Source organism: Diachasmimorpha longicaudata, chromosome 2 (assembly GCF_034640455.1).
Source record: "Diachasmimorpha longicaudata isolate KC_UGA_2023 chromosome 2, iyDiaLong2, whole genome shotgun sequence".
Classification (NCBI taxonomy): Eukaryota; Metazoa; Arthropoda; class Insecta; order Hymenoptera; family Braconidae; genus Diachasmimorpha; species Diachasmimorpha longicaudata.
The window spans coordinates 7,298,804-7,320,612 of NC_087226.1; the positions used below are offsets into that span (position 1 = coordinate 7,298,804).

A 21,809-nucleotide genomic window follows, 5' to 3' on the forward strand; every position below is an offset into this window, starting at 1 on the left:
AATTATTGATATTCTTCATATTTATGAGTTATATGAGATGGTTTTTAAATGAGTGGAAAAGATTATTAAAAATTGTGATTAAAAAATGTTTTGAGTCTTGAGGTCTCTGCATAAATCCCGACTTTGGCGAGAAATCTGTAACATAACGATCATTTCATCTAGACGTTAATATGCATTTCTATGGAGAATGGAGCTCTCCCCATAATCATTAATTTTTTCATTCATCAAATATTTCCTGAACAAGCGCATTTGTAGAAAAAATTCCTTTCACATCGTATTAGTCATATCCACACTTCAACAATTTTATAGTCTTCATCCCCCTCATCATCACCAGGAAAGTGTAAACATTAAAAATAAATGCCCCTAATATTGCAAACCCTACAAACCCCTCCACCCGTTCGTCTAAAAAATCCCCTCAATGATTCATATTCCTCACATCCACGGATTTATTTATGGTCACCTCGACTGATACACACTTGACGTAATATAATTCTCAGAACGCCCGATGAGCGATAAGAAAGTGACCTTTTAATATCTAAACCCAGCGATGACAACTTCCGGTCATTCAAACACCCATTCGCCTACCCCAATCAAATATCCACATTTTCCGCCCCCTGCCCGTCCAGAGATTCCTCCCCACCCTCTCGATATTTTTTTCCCCTCAGTTTTGCTCTATCAACGAGAAAATCAGATAAAGCATAGAAAATGACAACAAATCTAATGACAACAGACTTATCATAGCTCCCACCAACAATCACCTTCCGATAATCATCTTTAATCAGTTGGTAAACATGGCGGCCGCCAGTAGCGCCCTCCCGGACGTGTAACCATTGTCAAAAATAATAAAATCGTGCAGTTGTGAGAGTGCTCTCCCCCAAAGAAGCGTGCTAGTGCCTCTGATATTCCTCAAAAGTGATAAACCTCAACCGAAGTGAGCCCCTGATTCCCCGATAAAAGCTACCGATCATTCACTCAATCATCAAAATCCCCTCCATTAAGTTGCAAAGCTTCCCTCTATCAACAAATAGAGACTGATCCACAATTCTAAAGCACCTATAATGGTGTGTGAGAGTACAGTGTGCCTCGCTTCGTGTTCTGACAATGAGCCGCCACGGTGACTGTGATAAGTGAACCTCTCCATCGTATTCCCTCACGCCTCGATTAACAAACGCGCAGTGGCAGTGGAGAAAGATAGACAAAAAGGGTGTAGAAAAGCAAAAAAAAAAAACGAAGGAGAGTATCAATTGAAATCAACCCATCAGTGAGATAATAAAAATCATCATCGATGACTCCTTAGTCCAGAAATTCTGTCAATAAAACGGCAAGTGATAGTGGCATCAACGTAGCAGTGATTATTATCATTAAATTCGGTTTTTATCATAATTATGTTCAATGTACCGCCCAAGTTCTACGAGCTGTGTCGCCTTTGTTTATCGTCGGACGGTGTCAAATTGTCGATATTCGAGGAGGAAGGGGCACAGCGTAATTTTGCCGACAAGATTCTCACTTGTCTATCGATAACGGTGAGTTTTTTGTTCTTCACATTTTTCGTCAGTCGTACGGCATGAGGTGGATGGCTCGGGGAACTTTTATCATTTTCGGGTGGATTAAAAGTCATCGGAAATAGACGCAACATCTGGGGGGTCTCGAACTCTAGCGCTCCTCTGATTTTTTTTTTCACTTATCCACCTCTTGATTTTCGACAGAATGATTTCTTGAAATTATCTTATTTTGTCATCTCCATCATCTACTGAAGTAATTTTTTTTTGTTTCACTATTGTTCTCTCTGTCCTGTTGTGTTGTATTTTCTATCGATTCTTACAGATAAATCCGCCCTCTCTCTTCCCTCATCTCCTCTCGCTCCTTCGCAATGGGGAGAGAAAGTTTGGCAGAGGAGAGATGTGGCCACAAGATAAGCCAGCGAGCACACGGGCGATTTAAAATGGCAGTGATAAGCCTTTCCCCCTGATCCCCCTCCACCCCCTCCTCCTGACCCATTCCCCCACGATTCAAGACGGTTAGAACCTGTGGGCTTCGACGGCTCGTTCGCTTTTTACTGGTTGTGTTTATGATGTTTTTTTTATTTGAGTTTTGGTTCCCTGTTTTTTTTTTTTCACCGCGTACGTTCGAGTTTTATTTCCCTTTCCTTTCAGCTCTGTCCTCCACGCTACGATCTCTTTTCGCGGCACCCGCTACGGGGAACATACATATATAACGTCCGTTACGAGGGATCGAGGCTCCTTATTTGGACCGCCCTCTTATCAGGTTTCACACGCCTGCAGACAGAACTGTACGCACTCTTGTCACTGAATCACGGCGTCGAGTTTCCCCTAAAGTGATTTTTTTTTCCTAGAGCATTTTTGTTTTGTCTGGGATGTACCGGTGGTGGGGCTAGAGGAGGGGGTAATGGGTTTGCGGAGATGATTAGGGGGAGGTGATAATTGGGAGAGGAGAGGAGCATTGGCTCTTTGTTTGAGGAGATGGGGGTTTTGGGAGTATTTTGGGAGTATCTGAGGAACGATGCGATTCGGGGAAAATGTTGGGAGTTTTATTTTTTTTTTTTTTGGGAAAATTTTGAGAGCCTAAAGGGGTTTTGTTTTGTTATGGAGCTAATAGACTTACCGGATAAATGCAGTCAATATTTTTAGTGTCAGGTAGTGTTGAAATAGGTAACTTCACAGACAGTGCTTCCAAATTGGAATAATAGTTGGTATATTGTAGACATCGTACACAGAGAGTATAAAATTGAAAATTACAAGAATATCTTGGAATATGGGAAATGTATAAACAAATTGTGCATTTCACAAATGTGAAATTTTGTACACAGTTCGCGTGCATAAAATCCTATTTCTCACACAATATCATGAAAATTATTATTCAACACTCATGGGAAAATATTTCTTATCTTGTAGAATTGTATCCCTCGTGCTCTGGCTCGTGCTACTCGCCTCACACCACGTAAAAAAAAAAAACATTTTCCACAGTCGCACCGAAATAAGCAATAAATGCCTCCTCAGATATAAATGTAAAATAAAAAAACTCTTGACTTTTTCTCTTAGTGCATCTTAACAGAGATATTTTCGTAAGCATATGCATATCAGTCTTTGACCTATCTCTTCTTATCAATTAATTACATACTCGATTGATTACATTATCATCTGATTTTTTTTTCCCGTTATCTTTCAATTAGTGCAAGTTCATCTGAAGACTCCCCTCATCAATGATTCATAATGATCAATAACTCATTGAGAATTACTGACTCAGTCATAATAATGATTTCAGGTGAACGATGGCGACTCAATGCCACCTATTATCTGTCACCGTTGTGTGTACAAACTGGATATACTGCACAATTTTCGGGAAATGTCACGTAAATCCGATGTCATACTCAAACAGTACCTGGACTATGCCAAGCAGTTGTCATCACCAGACAACCAGGTATGATTAAAAAATTATTTCTTTTCGTTAAAACACCTGTTACCATGATATGAAAAAGATGTCATGTTGCGAAAGACAATTGGCACATTTTGCTGACACTAACAAACGTGACAAAACGTGCAGCAAGTGCATGTGACACCTTATCACATTAATATTATCATATCGGTTAAGGAATAAAAATAAAGAATGAAGGTAATGAAGCAGGAAGGAGAGTCTGTTTTTAGATTAGGATTCATGCAACAGTTGGAATGTAATTCTTGATGGGAATCTTAATTGGGGATATCCATTTTTATTGAGAAAATGTCTATTATCAGCTTCCAACGTAGTTCTGAACTCTATGTGAAATACATAATTGTTTATTTGAATATTTATTGGAGATCTTGATTTTTATTGCAAAAAAGGTTTCTAATGAGTCGGCATATTTATGAACTACTCAATTCTTTATTTCCTGTCATAGTACATTAGACAGCAAATGTGATAACGGTTTTTTTCTGCCCAATGTAAGGTGCGGAAAATAACCCGTAGGCCATTTTGAGTTGATAATCATACAAATCGCATGTGTTTCGTGCAGGTTTTTAGATTGTGCGTAATGGGAGAATAACGGACGTGTCAGCGTGCGTAATTGGTCGGTTGCTGCACGTGATTATGTAAAAAATCTTAATCGGATAATTTCAAACTACTTTTGCAGAGATTTCAGATTCTCATGAAAATTCGTGAAACTCCCGCTGTAAATTCCATTTTTTGCCGATAGTTGTGAAATAAACAAAGGAAATCTTTCAACTTTTTTTCATGGTTAAGAAATTTTTAATATGGGAATGACAAATCTTTCAAAGATGAATTAATCTCAAGGAAAATGCCAATTTTTTTGTCGAGAATTTAACTTCCTATAGATTATGTTGCGGGTTATTTTTTATAGAGCAATGTATGTTAAATTATTGTAATTTTCATTATCAATTCAAATGTTCAAGTCTTAACATCTTTTGATAAGAAGGCTAGTAGACACAGCCCAAAAATTGAATTAAATCGTTAAAATTAGTTTTTATTTCAACATTCACGATATTTTTATAGGACAAGTCTTTCTCCACTGCCAAAATAGCTGATCTGAGCCCACTACAATCATTTTTACAACTCAACAAAATCCTCTTCAATGAGGAGCCAAATTCACCCGCAAGTATCAATCAAAATGTATTACCTCAAACACAGACCCATCATCTCGAATTAAGGGCCAACGATGTGCCTGAATCTGATAGTCTTAAGTGTGAGCCCGAGGATGACACATACTCCAACAGTTCCGATCCAGATAGATTGGAAATTGAGGATCGCGAGGACAACGACGATGATGCCGATGAGAATGGGTATGACATGACTGTCAAACGTAGGAAAGTCGACGATAATTATGATGATTGTCAGAGAGAGTCACCCAATCGCAGTCCAGTTAATAGAATGGACACACCTGAGAGCAATTGCTCCGATACTAACATCGATCAGGAGACTACCAAGTTGTGGCAGGCACTTGCGAAGTGAGTTTTCTTTTGCATTTTCATTATTATTTTCTCTATTTATGTTAACAAAACTTCAGTACAATCAGTCCCCGTATTTATGACGAAATTAATCACTTTTGAATTTATTGATATTCCATGTTCTATTGTTTTTTTATTCAGTTAATAATGTCATCATCTATCTTGGACAATAAAATAAATATCATTATTTATTTGAAAAGCATTTGTTTACATGAATTTCCCATTGTTGTTAATTGAAAAGTATTACCGTGAGGGAGGGATTCAGAAGGCTATAAAACAATAAATTCCACAACAAAAATACCATTGCCATTTATTAAGCATACGATTAATGAGTTAACAATTACTCATTTTTTATCAAAATTAAGTGTGAATTTTAAGTAGATTCCTTCCATAACTTGTTTATTGATCATTAAATTCCTTATAAAAACTGCCCCTCACAATTTTCCACAAACATTATGAAGTGAGTTCGAGCACATTCTCCTCTATAAACATTATAGTTTTCCTCATGATTCACTCCATTCTCCAGGATTCCGAAACAAAAAATAAATAAATAACGGTCTTCATTTTCCCCCAAATCTTGCTCACAATCAATCACTAAAGTCCCCCCTAAACCTCTCGATGGAATCACACCTCAAGTATTCCGAAAGAAATGTTTTTGCGTCCTATAAATAGTCATGATTGTAAATCGAGATTGAATAATAATGAGATAGGTGTGATATCACTCAGTAAATTTTTTTATTTCCCCTCATGACGTCCATTTACATACAATAAGTGTGACGATACTCAATCACGTTTAAAAATTACTGTTATTGGATTCTTTTACATTCCAGCAATCGAAATTTAGAGATAACAAGGACTAATGGTGACAAATTAAACAATGGATTTTCCGGTGAAGCTACCAATCTCCTTCGATCACTCATTAACAACAGACAAATTGGTATAACAGCGGTTGACACTGGCAGAATTTCACCTCAGATTAAGTTTTACAGAGATACACAGGGGACGGCGATGGAACGGACCGATTGTTCCATTTTGGGGAATCGAACGAATATGCAATCGATCGAGAAGCTCGAGAAGGTAATTATTAGCTTCCTCACTGGTAAATATCCTCAAAACTGATGGGTTTGATGAAAAATGTGAGACTATATTTTCTTAAGAAAATTTCACGGGCTACAAAAACGCTTTTATGATATATTTCCATAAATCTGACAGTTTTGAAGGAACAGAATAGAATTCTTCAACTGATTTGTCTCTTGGAAACATTCCTGAGAACTTGACTCTGAAAAAAAGTAGTAGATTCAGGTGGATATTGTGAAAGGATTTTTTTTTTGTAAGAACTTCCGGAGCTACAAAAAAAACTATTGAGATGTTTCGATAAACAGATGCTTCCAGAGATATGAGCTGAGGAAATTATATAAAAATTATAAATTCTTTTATATCTAGAGAAAATTTCTACTCTGTTTCAGGAATATCTGACAGTGAGTGAAGTTCTGAATGAAGTTTTACGTTTTTTCTTCCCTAGCAATAAATTTTACGTAAGAAGTTGCGTTTTTAGAGCTCTCGATGAATCCAATAGTTTCAAATCGATGAGCAGAAAGAATCGAATCGATTTTTTATATTTTCTCAGATATGGTTGAACCTAGAAGAGTAACACAAAAATCTCAGTGACCTAATTAAAATTTTATGCTGTAAAAAATTTCCCGTTAAATCCCCTTCTTACACTGACATTCGCAAAACCTCCGAAAAAATTGGAGGTCTCTCAATCATTTCTAAAACTCCCCTAAAATTCCATTGACTTCAAAGATACCAAAACCTCCGCCATAAAATCGAACAAAGCAAAGCAAATCTCCGAGTTCCCGGCCATCATCTCAAATATTTATTTATTACTTCCACCTAGTGAAGACGAGATAAAATCTGATAAACACCACCTGACTCTCACTCCCTCTAAAAAATCATTAAAAATAATCAGAAGAAGTGACTTCCGAATTTGCTTCTCGCAAACACGCAAACACACCCGAAATAAGATAAATAAAACGAAATATCGACGAGTAAAATTTGAATTTTGTATGTTTGCACGATGCAAATAATGTAGCCTCGGAGGGTACCACGCAGGTATAAAGAGTGGCAGGTCAGGTGACCCTTCGGGATGTCAAAGAGAATCCCCTCCATCTCCTGTATATTCTTTCCTTTCTGGTCCTTATGCTATTCAAGTCCCACCTGCCTGGTTTTCAGGTATTGAGGTAAAAGGTACCTTGGGGCCCACTCTTCGTCTCCCTCTCTCCCTCTCACGGCTTTTCAAATTACAGGCGGGGGCAAAGAGGGGGCAGGGGGCTTCGACCACGTACCAAGATAATAGATAACTAGAAAAGGCGACGCTTTGTGATAGGCCCAGGAGAGGTATTGAAAATGAAATTGGGACCTTTACCGTGTCAATCCTGCTGTTAACAGATGTTCAGATAAGCTGAGCGAACTCAATAGGAGAATTTTGGGGCGTCAACCATTGTTGGCCAAAATTCTTGAGGGCATTTTTCTCGAAATCGTTCTCACTCCGTTACTCCTACGCTGAACCATCATTAGGGGGGGGGGGAGCGTGGTACTATTTCCTCTTTCCTGGATTTTTCCATTACAGTGGGTTCACCTTTTTTTGGAGATAAATGGAAATACTAGGTACTAGTATTCTATGTCGGGTTGTAAATAGAATATTGGGGAGAGGTATTGAAGGATTTCAGTGGGCTTAGTTTATTGTATACCTGCCCTCTGGTACCCGCGTGAAATATTATCTTTGTCAGAATTTAACAAATCGAAGATGGGAGAATGGGAGGATAAGGTGGAGATTTTTTGGGAAATTGGTTGGATGCATCGGTGCAGGGCTTTGAGTTATCTTCGCTGATTGGGAGAAAGGGGGTTGGATGAAATGGTCAACTCTTTTTATCATTTCAGAGTGCATCGATGGATAGTAATCCATCCAGTCCAGCCAGTATTGGGAGAAAAGAAACAAAAGGCAGAAGAAAACAGAGTTACCCAAGTAAAGCACCAACGAGTCCAGACACGATAAATTATCAGCAGGATATTAGTGAGGAGCAGGCTCAAAATTTCACATCCTGGTCGAATAAGTTGAAAAGCAAGGTAAAATCCGTAACACTTCCTCATAAATTTATCAACCGCATTGCATATCATTATTTCAATTCAATATCCACCTTCAAGGCTGAAGAACAGAAACATCAGTTCGACCAGCAGAGTGGCAACATGACAAAGAAAGTTGACATGTCCTGTACAAATTGTGGAACAATGACGACAACTATTTGGCGGCGTAATATGAATGGAGAGATGGTCTGTAATGCGTGTGGCCTTTACTACAAATTGCATGGTGTCAATAGACCCCATACCATGAGGAGGGACACCATCCACACTCGCAGACGTCGGCCGAAAGGTGAAAAACCGACGAGACATCGAAGTGAGTGAAAAATTGAATTTTCCAGGATTGATAACGAATAAAGTTTAGATATCTGTCGATCGTTATGTAGTTCTGCTGCTGCATTTAGAGAAAAAAATCAATAATTATTTATTTATTTTTATCCGCTCCAGAAAAAGAGGCAGCTATAGCGCCAGCCCAAGCTGATCAGATGGATGCAGAAAGTGCAGACATGCTGGCAGCTCTACGTCGTCAGATTCAACCCCACCTGATGATGGCAGCTCTCACCCCATCGCACATGTCCTCAGGACATCCACCGACAAGCCAACTCAATTATCCCCTTCCCCTCTCCACATACATGATGCACGTGAGTACACCTCACATGTATTCAGTAGATCTAGTTAGTCGTGTTACTCGTGACGGTACAAATGGAAGTACAATAAATTCGAGTGATGCCCTAAACTTTGCACAGCACGTTAAACCAGAGCCAAGAGAACGCCATGATTCTGAGGATATGGAGGATTGTGACGACGAGAATGTCTCTGATGTACCACTTAATCTAGTGTCAACGTCATTATCGGAAGAGGCCCACTGATCCAGTGAATACGTTGAGATTATTGCTCTCTTGTTACATTTTAATGTCATTTATTTACGTTTTTTTTTCCACACATCGACATTGCCTTATTATATTATTTCGTTACTCATTTTTACTCTTTCATAGTTAAACATATGAAATTCATGCTCTCTACAACAAACTATCATTCACGAATATTAAAGGAACGAGGGAATTAGGATTTTTTTTTCATTTATGGAAAAAAAAACTGTTCAATTTTGCGTGATTTTAGATACGATTGATCATTGTATTTGACTTTGTCTCCACTGGCATTACTCAATTAACGAGCTAACTCGGGCCCGTGGTGCAGAGCGCATTATTTTAAAAAATTTGATATTAAAAAAGCAGTATTAAATGCGAAAGGAAAAGAGAATCAAAAAACGTTTAACGAAAGTCGTGGGAAGGAACAATATCATAAATGTTAAAATGATATACTTAACGAAAGATAAATATTTTTTATAAAGCTGAACATTTTTCTACGAGTTGATGGGAATAACTATGAATTAATTGCACATATACGCGCAAACTTGACCGCTGTTTTTTATGCGATTGAAAATTCAGAACGTGTGGTTAAGGTTTACTTTTAATTGGTACTGGGATTAATTGAAATATTTGATTTTAATGTAGGAGAATCTCTGAGGCTTTTATTTCACTTTCTCTTGTGTAATTGGGGAACAAATTTTAGGTGATTGAACTATTTATTTTCGTTTTGTTCCACGGGCTGTTTAGCTGACATTAAGAACAATAATACTCTTTTAACATGTTTATTTCTTTTCAAATTTGAATGAAGGTTTCAGCAGTAAATTGGTCCAGTTTTATTCGTTTTTTGGGCTTTAATTGAAATGCGATTGCCTTTGTGACTCGCGGGAAAATAATGTCGTATTTTCAGTTCTTAGGGTGATCCGGGGATTTTTTAAAGTTTAATTGATGATCAAGGGATGTGGTGAAATGCAACTGAAATAATAAATACAAAATTATTTTGGTAATTAATAGTTACAAGAGATGATGTCTAAAATTTTGGGTAATTTCCGGTAACATATTTTATTTATCTTACAAAGAGAGCTTCTTCTGAAAAATGAACATATTTTTTTACTTCATGGTTTTAGAAGCAAACTTCAGAGGAAATAACCGGTACAAAAATTTCTTAAACACACCTATCATCGACGTATTCATACAATTAATTGATAAAATTGTATCGTGTACATTTCAAAACTAATTGTATGAAGAGAAATCATCCACGAGCACATGAATGAACATGATAGCTCGAGTAATTTGCCCTGAAAAATGTTCTATGACATTCTCTTCGCAGTTAATGAATGAGATATATAAAAATCGTGTATTTTACCGCATCCCTACAGAATCATTATTATTTGCCAGTGTCAATGTGATTCGCCATACATGACTTTTACCACATAAAGTTTCTATTTCTCAATGATAAAATAATTTCTACCCCCGAGAGAGAATTTAAAGAGCGGAGAATTTACTTACTGAGTACATTTAAGAAATTTATAAAAAGAACAAAATGGAACAAAAGTGTAGAATTTTTATATACGCTAAACAAGTGCCGATAACTTTTTTAAAATTGTATTTAAAGAATGTCGATCAAAGACAATGCGAGAAACCGTGGCAATTATTTCTCAAAATATTGCAAGGTCATTCTAATTACTGTTGTGTACTTAAAAAAAAATGAGAAATTTCGTACATGCCCGTTGTGCTAATACAAGCAACAAAGAAAACGAACAGGAAACCTAAGCAGTAATGTTAAATAACAGTTAAAGATGAAGAATACTTACAGGATGGCCAGAAAAATATGCAGGAATTAATAATGATTAAATAATTAAATGATATTCGCTTTGGAGATCGATTGAATCACAAATTTACACAGCCAAGTCGTTCAGGAATAATTTCAAGTACCATTGAATTTCAATTCCATCGCTGATAACCCCAAACATCATTAAAATATCACTGTTGAACAGATTGAAGAGACGAATATTGAACAATAAAATAAACCATTGAACAGTAAAATGTAAACTAAAGGTGACCAACACAGGAAAATGATACAACAATGGCCAGTGCATTTACTCATGTAACCGTTAATTATTCTAATGTCATAATACCTAAATAACTTTGCCAAAAATAGATTTAGTCTTTGTAACATAGATATAGTTAAGGGCATCGAACAAGACAAATTAACATTTTTTATTCGTTATTTATCAATCTGAACAACGATGTTTCAATGGTGGTGGTGTTAATTGAGGGAATTTGGATGCTTAGGGATCCTTGAGGGGACTTGGATTATTAGGGGGGTAGTTATTCCATCCATGCAGCCTTATTAATTAAACAAACAGTTGTATTGTGAAACAAAATGTATTTATATATATGATATTCTATATTATGTGCTCGTAACGAATGATATTCTGGCCACAGACGTATACGAACATGAGGAGAAATTTCATTTTTTTCATGAGAGATTGATTAATTTCATCTCGATGATTGGAAATTAATTAATGGATAAATTTCGAGATATTCGAATTTTTGCAGTGAAATGTGATTCTTCCATTGTGCACTTCCTCTCGTTATTCGATTCAACTATTCGTGTGCATTATTTCGTTGGCCATAATTTATTTAGAGAAAGTTTGTGAATTAGATGATTGTTGTATTGAAGTTGATTATTCCATTTTATTTATTGGCATTACCTAATTAATGAGAAGTTTAAAGTATTTGTTTGTTTGTGAAAAGATTTAATGACTTCATCTGTCTCTCAATTTAAAAATAAATAGACAATTAATAATTGTGGTGTTATCTTGATGATAAGTGATTTGAAAAGAATATTCTAAAAGGATTTTTTTATAGTTTATGAAATTTTTTATTGAAAATTTTTTCGTATGTTTTCGCTTAAAATGGAGTAATTCAACTTCAATAAAAATGAAACCCAAAAATCACAGCACATAACAAAGACCAAATGGCTATTACCGCGTGACTCTGCTAATAATGGACAGTTTTATTCATCAGGCATTTTTGATGACTCTTGTCACTATTCGAATCGTAAACACGTTATTTTATAATTTTTCCATCTAGAAGACAATTGCCTTAAATAACTAAATCCGTTCTTCTACTTAATTTCGTTTATTCCTGTAGGGGGAAATTGGAAAGAATCATTAGGCTTTCATAGTGTATAAATGTAGAATTTGAGGCTCTCTACTAATGAAATTAAAATGATATTTTTTATATAACATACGATGACCGAGTATTGCTATTTTACGATTGATATTAATTGAAACAAAACGAGAAAAAAAAGTAAAAAAAAACCATATGAATATATATAAATATACGATAGTGTCGTTAATAATTAAGAATTTAGTTGCAAGAATGCCATGGGTTTGATAGTGAAACAAAAATCATTTCTCTGGCAGTGGTAGTGAAAGGCTTCGTATTACATAGAAAAAACATGTGGTTTTTCTTTCTCTCTCTCTATTTTTTTTTTTACATCAGTATTCCACACCTTTGATTTTAGTCTTTAAGTCTCATTTCGAATGATGAACAAAACGATAAAAAGCATTACTTAAAAACGACAAAGAAAGGAAAAAAAACAATTAATTACTTAATTATTTAATTACTTATAGTTTCGTTTTTTTACATCTGTTTTTACAGTCCCTCCGTTTTTATTTAAATAATCGATTGTAACTTATTTGTCTCGTCTGTTCGCACCAACATTTTTTTTGTCGAAAATTTTGGCAGCAGCGACTGGCTTAATTTATTATTATGTTTAATATTATTTTGTACGAGTGTATTTTTTTCTTTTTCATTATTTTTTAATCATCATCATTATATCTGCGATGAGGTATCAGATGGAAATAGTCATTTTTTGCAGTTTTTTTCTTAGGGGTAGAGGGAGACGGACGGTAAGGGGGAAAAGAAATCAAGTGATTTAATTTTTCACATATTATTTATGTTGAAATTATTTCTGAGGAGGAGTTTCACAACATTCTCAAGATTGAAATAATTAGATGTTCGCATTCATATAGTGGAACCGAGATTATGTGGGTGAAAATGCATAATTAATTGAAAAAATGTTGAATTTGATATTTTGAAAATGCTTCATCACTGAATTTATAATGAAAATAATTATTTTAGTGCATAGAAATTTTGTACAGAATTTTGCAAAGCATTCGACACTCATGAATATGGGAAAAATGTGTATAAAAATGGAAAATTGATCTGAATTCTAACATGACTCATGGCATCTGTTCCGTCCGTCCAAGTGACAGCAAAAATACTCTTAGCTAACTCAAAATTGAAGGAAGAGATCTTAAATTAATAATTAAATATTAAAATTTATGGAACACGCTTTTCACAGATTTTTAATGAAAAAAAAAAACGAAAAACTCATTCATGTCACATCGCGAGTATTAATCAGAATTAATTGACTGACTATTATTTTTATACCATACATACTTGTAATTAAAAATTGAGATGGACGAATATCCTGTGGGTTTGTGGAATAAATAAGTAAGTTTGGGAATGCCTAGTTTTGATCGAATTATAAAAAAGTGATTTTTTGTTTTGTGCAAAATTATGTTTATCATGATTTTTGACGCAAAAAACACGAGATAGAAAAAGCCTTGACTCACTTCCTTGTTCCATCTACTCACAGAATAAATGAAGTTATAATGTAAAATTAATTCGAAAAGTAAGAAGAAATGATAAATTCTGCGAATACTCCAGTGGATAATAATTAGAAATTAGAACTGTGAGTGCCCTGATGTATTTTGTATAAAGAAATAATATTGTTAATAATTGAAGACAATTGGAGTTGCACTATTCTCATTGAACAAGATCAATACCCAAGAGATGAAGAGAAATGAAAAGGAAAAATGTAAAATATGATGTACGGATAAAAATACCCGTGTGCAAAGCGCAATTGGGAAAGATATGAAGGAAAAATCAAGGAGAAAATCATTTTTCAAACAAAATAATGGAAAATATGAGTAAGTTAGGTCAAGCTGAGTGTGGCCAACAGCTGTTGAGATTATTCAAGGTTGTGTGTATCGTTATAAGTATTTTTTTGAATTGTTGAATAGTAAATAGGATGTAAGTAACAATTTAATGAAATCAAACGACCTATACCTTTGATTACTCGTTTATTTCCATAATTTGCGTATTGCACGTACATTTTTTTATTTTCCATTTCGTTTGATAATTCGCCACTGGGAAATCATGACGAGAATTTTTTGTTGATTTTTTTTAAAGATAATTCAGGATAATTCTGCGTTGAGGTTAGGAAACCTTGTAATTTGATAATTACACTTTTGGTAATCATGATATTTTGAAAGTACGAAATTATTTACTTTGGACATCCTGTGTGACTTCTTTTTGTCACGATAATTGAACCATTAATCTATCTCAGTAATATCATAAAACAATTTTTGTAGCTAGCGAAATTTTACCAAAACAATTGTTGATCATGTTGTTGTCATCTCATCATTGGAAAAAAATCAAGATATGAAACTAGAATTATTACGTTTTGGTAAATTAACCTGGAGTTACCTGAATTATCTCCCTTGAGAATTGAATTTTCTCCTGTACGTTTCAATTTCAATGTCAATATTAATGGCATCTCCCCTTTCCACCCAAACTTCAGTTCCAAATCTCAACCTAAACTTTCATTCATGAGAAAAAATGTATTTTTCTTTCATTCTCAAACTCGATTTTATGACAATTTTTTTTTCTCGCGTATTACTCGTAGATGATAATGCTGTTAGACATTTTAAGCTATTTATTTGGCTCCTGTATGTGATTTGTTATGAAAAGAGAGATGAAAATTATTTTCAGAATGCTTATTAAGAAAGTAACATTGAAACTTGAATAAAACATTTTGAAGAAATTGTACAAGTTAGTCACACCTGGGGCACGAGAATTCACTCGACTTTTTTCACGCTAATAAAACAATGTAATCTCTCTACAATCAACAGAGTGGACCAAAATTAATGCTCAGAACGTAGGGGATATTTTATTTATTTTTTTATACAAACGAATTTGGAGGAGATCATTATTTTCGGTGTCCCAGGTTGTGCGAGGGTCAGTTGACGGTTATATTACACGGGAGAATAATTTTCCGGGGCATTGTTGTGATACCACAAACGCAGCTTCATTAAATCTTTTTAAAAATACTTATTGTAGATTATTTATTTTCCTCATCATTAATCCATTAATTAAGCAGCTGATAATGAGAAAGTGCTTAAGGGGGAGTTTTTTTTTAACTAACTGATGAACTGCTATGAAATTTCTCTAGCAGAATTTTATCTTCAGAAGAGGATGAACATTCGCTAATTAATTGATTTTAATTTAATTTAATACCTGTTTCATTCCCAGAGATAATATCAAAATATTTCACAGAGAGTGACATCTTTCACACACCAGATCCTTGAAATTTGTTAAATTAATGAGGAGAATGTCTGTAGGAAAGAATTGGCTGCCAAGTAAAACGAATTCATAGTGAATTTATTTTCTCATCTCGTTCTGTTGGATTTCATAAGAGGTGGCAAATCCCAGTTATCGAGTCCAGGACGTTTGGACACTGCCATGAATACCAAAGCACCTCTCCCAGGAATGGGCTTCACCGCCACGTAAGTTCTATGGTCTTTGGACCATTTCGACTGAAATTTAATTACTTTCTTCGGGCTTGGCTCTTCATCAGCCGTCTCTCCTGACGTATCCGACAAATAGTCCTGTTAGAATTGAAGGTTCTATTTGAAAAGATGTGTGTTGTGTTTGTTATTAAGACCATGATTTTAGAATTATTTATTGAAGGGGCTAAAGGAATGTTTTAAATTCATGACTAAATTTTTTCATGAAATGTTATCGTGTGTCTGTGCATTTGAGTTCCTATGTGAAGTCTACTGAATAAATCGGAATTGTTGAAGAGTTGTACCGGATCATGCAGGAATTTCAGGGAATCTTCAGGATCACAAACAGTGTCTGATCGACCGTCTGCACAGCCTGGGAGCACTCCATCCCCCAGAACTTTGATGAAATAGTTCAGGAATATGTTTCTATTTTTTTTAACTTCCAAATTGGAGGATTTTATGGTTCCTAGTCGCATCAGCCAGTATTTAGCTCTTTCTGTGTCTACAAAAATTGATGTTCCTCGTAACGTGCATCATTGAATTATCAAAATAATTGAATGAGATAAATGACAAGTTGACATTTCTTTTGATAACCATATAATTATGAGTGACCGCAGAGATGCCTATGCAATTCATTTTTACTAGATAATTTTCTCAAGAATAAAGAGAATGTCAGCTGAGACGTTCTTTCTGTCGGAACTAATGGGACATAAATAATGAAAATTGCTGCAAACCAACCTTTCTGATCCTCTAGATTTTTCACCAAGAAATTAGCAATTCGCATCTTCTTATTGAACTCCTCATCGAATATCAATCCAACATCTCGTACAGAACTTTTACTCATGCTAATTGAAAAGTCGTAACAATTATCAATGTACCTTTTAACTCAATGTTGTAATTATCTGCTAGATTTTGAAATCAATCCAAAATTTGTTAAACTCGTCAACTTCTCAATGAACAAAAATTATGAACGGAAATAATAAGACAATCAGGTTCTTGTTTAATAAAATTTTTCCTCTTATTAAAGAAATTAATGGAGAAAAATAATAACAATCCCCCCTCTAATTATCAATCCCCGATAATAAATGATTTTCTATTGAATGGAGTAATGAATCTCCAATATTTCAAACGCATTCTCAAACCGGAAGTCAAGTCAACATACCGTCCCGAATAATCTCCTCTACCAAAACCGTCACTTTTCAAAAAACCACAGGATTTCCGGTAGATACAATTACTAATAATATTTTTTCACTGCATCCTGTTATTCAACAAATTGAAAAATAATACAAAACCAAAGTGAACGTTCAGTGACTCACGTAGTTCCTCCCCCCACTTCCGGTCAGGAGTAGCATCCGTAGCGTCGTCGTTCGCTCGACAGATAGCACACGCCATTTTCTCGTGGTTGCGTGCTGACGTTAGTGTGCTCCGAACAAACGTTTCATCGTGAAATATAGAAAAAAATCTCTTGAACATCGTAACGTGTCCTCAAGGATGAGTTACGGACGTCCACCTCCCCGGATCGATGGGATGGTTTCCCTAAAAGTGGATAATTTAACTTATCGCACAACACCGGAGGACCTTCGTCGCGTGTTCGAGCGTTGTGGTGAGGTCGGTGATATCTACATCCCCAGGGATCGCTTCACCCGCGAAAGCCGAGGTTTCGCATTCGTCAGGTGAGTGAAGATATTTTTTCTTACAGTTGTTGAATTTTTCGAAGTATAGGGGAGGAATTTTTTACTACCGTATGGTTCTCCAGACCTGAACGAGGCAGATAACGTGACGTCATGAACCTCCATATTTGCATCATCGAGAAATCGTGACGATTTAATTTTCACTCTGAAGATTTTCAGATGTTTTTTGTTAATAGTTTTCCTAATTATTTTTCAATAGGTTTTACGATAAACGTGATGCTGAGGATGCACTCGATGCTATGGATGGACGTCTGCTAGATGGAAGGGAGCTCAGAGTGCAAATGGCACGGTATGGCAGGCCAACATCACCACACAGAAGCCGTGGAAGTCGCCGCAGGGGGAGGTAAGTGGATTTTATTTGTCAATTAGTGTTGTTTTGTTTTTGTCAAAAGATTTCAGATCCAGAGAATTAATTGAATTAGGTATCATTGATCTTCGTTGACCCACGCCATCATTGTGAATTGGTTATGTTATTTGAGGAGCATTTGTTTGCCGAAAATCTCTACGAGCAGAAGCATTACACTATTTTTTTTTATTTAACTACAGGAGTAGTGTTTCATTTTGGTGGGACGCAAATCAAATCAAAATTTCGATGTCAATATTTATTTGGATTAAGTTCAATCATTGTTTCATTAAATGATTCAACGAGGTGTCATTGACCTCCACTCTAACCTCTAATTAGGGATTTTTGTGGAACTTCTTGAATCTCCTTGAAGAGAAGAGATTGCATTGCTCCAAATTTTTTGTAGTTGCATTCATGTTTCAATCTCCAAATAGAAATTTCATTTTGATTCTGTAGAAGCTTTTCTGGACACTACAATTTGACATCGGCTATATTATTTGAGAAGTATTTTACTTCTTATTTCCGAAAGACGGGAAAGAGAAGCGGAGAGTGTTATACTGTTCCATTTTTTAAACTATCTCTGAGTCTTGTATTGTAATTAAATTGAAGCAATGGTGTTTTCGTGGGTGGACCTAGATAGTAAATTAGTTTTGTCGAATTTAATGATTCTTCATTTTAATATTTACACTAAATTCTGTCAGTTCCATTCCAATTTTCAAGTAAATTACCCCTTACGTTTATAAAATTCCCATTTATGTATGGAAACTTGGAACTGTTTACTGCAGGCGGCATTTTCGTTTTAACTCGTAGGACATTAAATTATTACCCAACCCAAAATTTTAAATCATTATTCGGCATTTATCACAATTACAAGAATTTTGGAGCATATATTTACTTATTTATTGGAATAAACTGAAGAAATGAATAAGAGTGAATATTGATTTAGAGGATACATTTGATTTATTTCGATTTTGATGGACTTATTTATAAACAGATGAAATGTTCGGATTTCTAATAGTGTTTTTTGACTGTTCTTTCAGATCTCGCAGTCGCAGCCGTGATCGCAGGAGGTCTCGCTCCAGATCGCGTTCGCGGTCACGAAGCCGTGATCGCGATCGCAGACGATCGTACAGCCGCAGCCACAGTCGTTCGCGCTCAGACAGCAAAAGCTCCCGAGGAAAGTCCCGCTCACGCAGTAAGAGTGCAGACAGACAGAACAACAGTCGCTCTAAGTCAAGGTAGAACATCATTTCTGAACTTGTGTTCTATAATTTTATGATTTTTATACTTCTGATATTTCCACAGTTAAACACAATATGTATTATAGTCACTATCTTTTTCTTGTAATTATTGTAATTCCCTTTCGATTAGAACAATACTTTTCAAGGGAAAAATTGAACTTATTTCATTTTTCAAAAATTATATTGGTATACAAATACTCCGAATGTTGTTAGCTTCTTGTTTTCACCAAAATCTGCGATTCCTTAATTAGGAAATATTCAAAGACACGAGTCACTAACATCTCAGGATTAATTTAAAAAACAAGTAAACCCTTCCCTCAGTTAAGTTTCTCATTCCATCACGCATCTTCCCATTTCATCAAACAAAATTCGGTTAAGTCAGAATGTTTTTCTCTTTAATTCCCAGAGACTGAAGCGCTGACGAGGTGGGAGAGTACTGCGTTGAGACGAACGTGTCAGTCACGCTGAAAATGCCCGAATCGTTCTCACAGCCTGCAAAAGGTATATTCAAACTACTCTCCATACCTTAAAAAAAAAAAAAAAAAGAAAAAAACACTTAGCACGTTCGGAGCAATTATCGCATCATAGTTTCGTTACTCTGTTTTTTTCTATTTCATATTAACCATGGTGACGCACTTGGGTTTTTTTTATTTTTAACCAAATATATAGAAAAAAACATCCAAAATGAATGAATTGTAAAATGGAATAAAATTTCGACTCTTAGTTATTTGAAAATATTTCGGGTATTGCTATTATTGATCATTATTGCTATCAATAAATTAAAGTCAATGAATCAATGAATAATTATTGGGATAAATCGTCGTGAATGGCGAATTTCATGTCAGTGATGACTTGCTGATAATACGCAATGTTTTAAAATAAGTTTGCAACATGTATAATTTTTTATTTCTCACCATTCTCACATTTACGAATAGAGTGAATTAATGTTGGTTGAGTTTAACTAATTGCTAAATTGACAAAGGTAATAACCGAAGAACTTTAGAACCATAACCGAGAGTTTAACGAACTATTCTTACCACGGAATTTCTTTGATAGTAACATGAAAATGATATATAAAGTGGACAAATTAAATAAAATGTAGAATTTTCGCAGTGTGTAGAAAAAATTTTTCTAGACCATAAGTTTTGCGTTTTTCTGTAATTATCAATTTTTCAGGTTTATTTATGTACGTTTGCCATTTATAATAAAGTATAACTAAGAAGATGTGTATACTGACGCAAGAGAGCTCAAAAATTCATCTGCATGTATGAAGGTTTCTAAAACAGTGATTAACAAGTAATAGTTGTTAATAATCACAAAGTTATCTGTAGAAACGTATGGCATCGTAATAGGGTTCACTTGTAAACGCGAGGAATTTTAGAATTGGGAGGGGGAGAGACAGAATCAAGGGGTATGCACATTTTTAGATAAAAATAAAAATGTTGAATTAATATCATGATTAAGTGATTGAGGAGGTCATGTCGAGAGTGATTTTTTTCGAGAGAATTTTATTAGTTGCTTCACTATTGTCAACATTTTTTATCAAATGAATTTTAATAATCTTTCGAGAATTGAATAATCTTAAAAGTATTAATCCCATGATAAATGAACTTGTCAAAGGAAATGAATCAATTTTTTCTAGAAAATAATTTGTCTGGTTTTTTAATTTAAAAAGAGATTAAACATCTGGATGAGAATCTTCTTTGTTGTCTACATTAAAAAAAAAATTCATTCGTTTCATTTAATTGCTTTGCTGAGTAATTATGAAAGTTTCCGAAGTGCCAACACTTCGACGAACCGTGTGGAATCGTTTTGTACTTCAAAAAAATCACCTCAAACACACTTTCTTCACATTTATCGCGGTATTCACTCTGGAAGAAAATTGTATAATTATCCAATGAAGAAGTAATAGGTGATGAATCAGTTTCTTTCAAACTTTCAAATCGACATTATCTCCTACGTCCACTTTCCACACTGAACTCTTCAAAAACCGCTAATAACGCGATTTATCAGTTACTCCACTCCCCACCTACCCCCAGAGAAGCAACTTTGTTTGGATTGACCAGACTTCATTTGAATCAAGTAAATGTACTCATTCGGTAAATAATTTTTCATTTGATTCCTAATTTCCTATCGAAGTAATAAAACTCTAAGTCTTAGGAAAATAGCGAAATTTTGATAATAACACCTTTGGTCGCATACAATTGGCTCCAGAAAGACGTTAGAATCAAAATTTTGTTATCTGCTCTCGATTTCGAGATATTCACGAGAAACTGGTCAATAGGCAAAAATGAATTATTTCCATGTGCCGCTTCTCTACTGAATTAATTTTGCAATGGAAATTGATTATACAACGAAATAGAGAAGTTTAGTTGATTCAAATACAATAAGTCTGGATGCATCCACTGTCCGAATCTGATGTAAAATGGCAACCCATGTACCTCCATCCATTGCACCCCCTCCCCCCACAAAAAGTACATAAACCAAAAATAATATGGATGCAGCTAAGTTATAGCACGTAACTAAGTTGTGATTTTATGGTGCCACAGGCGGTGGAAAGGAGTGGCGTGTCGAGTGTAGCCGATGATGGGGTGGTAGCTGAGAGTAAGCAGTTAACCGGAAGTAGCGGGGATCTGTGCTGTTTGCTGTTGTCGAGAGGCGATTGGTGGTCTGGTGAAAAAAAATAACGAGCAGTTTCGCGATAAAATAATTATAGATCGAGTCAATCGAGAGTTCTCTGGGGGTTGTGCAGTTATCAGCCGAATTTATCGAATCGACTGTTATGAATTAATCATCACCAGACACCATCGGTAGTTGGCGAACGAACGTGGGGTAACCGGATGGCCTTGACTGATTTACTATGCGAGATTAAACGAGTTGAGGATGTTTGGAACTGTTTGAAGGCCGCTGATTTTGATGGAATCC

At 35.3% G+C, this 21,809-nt stretch overlaps 3 protein-coding genes across 4 annotated transcripts; 2 read left to right on the forward strand and 1 right to left on the reverse strand.

Annotated features, from left to right (window-relative positions):
* The first annotated feature begins 772 nt into the window (after positions 1-772).
* Positions 773-15,153, forward strand: LOC135172964 (GATA zinc finger domain-containing protein 11-like). Of its 2 annotated transcripts, XM_064139528.1 has the most exons (8): positions 777-1,523; positions 3,283-3,438; positions 4,507-4,958; positions 5,789-6,035; positions 7,899-8,084; positions 8,163-8,412; positions 8,544-8,737; positions 8,843-15,153. In XM_064139528.1, the coding sequence occupies exons 1-8, from the start codon at positions 1,386-1,388 to the stop codon at positions 8,963-8,965; spliced, it is 1,746 nt and encodes a 581-aa protein (XP_063995598.1). In that variant the 5' UTR covers positions 777-1,385; the 3' UTR covers positions 8,966-15,153. The 2 variants fall into 2 exon arrangements, with proteins under 2 accessions (XP_063995597.1, XP_063995598.1); XM_064139527.1 differs by having other exon boundaries at positions 773-1,523; positions 8,544-15,153.
* Positions 15,154-15,244: 91 nt separating this feature from the next.
* On the reverse strand, positions 15,245-17,053 carry LOC135172975 (uncharacterized). The gene is made up of 4 exons (XM_064139549.1): positions 16,926-17,053; positions 16,348-16,454; positions 15,915-16,111; positions 15,245-15,711 (listed from the first exon to the last, which is right to left on the reverse strand). The coding sequence occupies exons 2-4, from the start codon at positions 16,451-16,453 to the stop codon at positions 15,493-15,495; spliced, it is 522 nt and encodes a 173-aa protein (XP_063995619.1). The 5' UTR covers position 16,454; positions 16,926-17,053; the 3' UTR covers positions 15,245-15,492.
* Sc35 (SR family splicing factor SC35) lies at positions 16,968-20,120 on the forward strand. Its single transcript, XM_064139547.1, has 4 exons — positions 16,968-17,282; positions 17,500-17,643; positions 18,684-18,881; positions 19,291-20,120. Exons 1-4 carry the CDS (start codon positions 17,101-17,103, stop codon positions 19,295-19,297), a joined length of 531 nt encoding a protein of 176 aa, XP_063995617.1. The 5' UTR covers positions 16,968-17,100; the 3' UTR covers positions 19,298-20,120.
* The last annotated feature ends 1,689 nt before the right edge of the window (positions 20,121-21,809 follow it).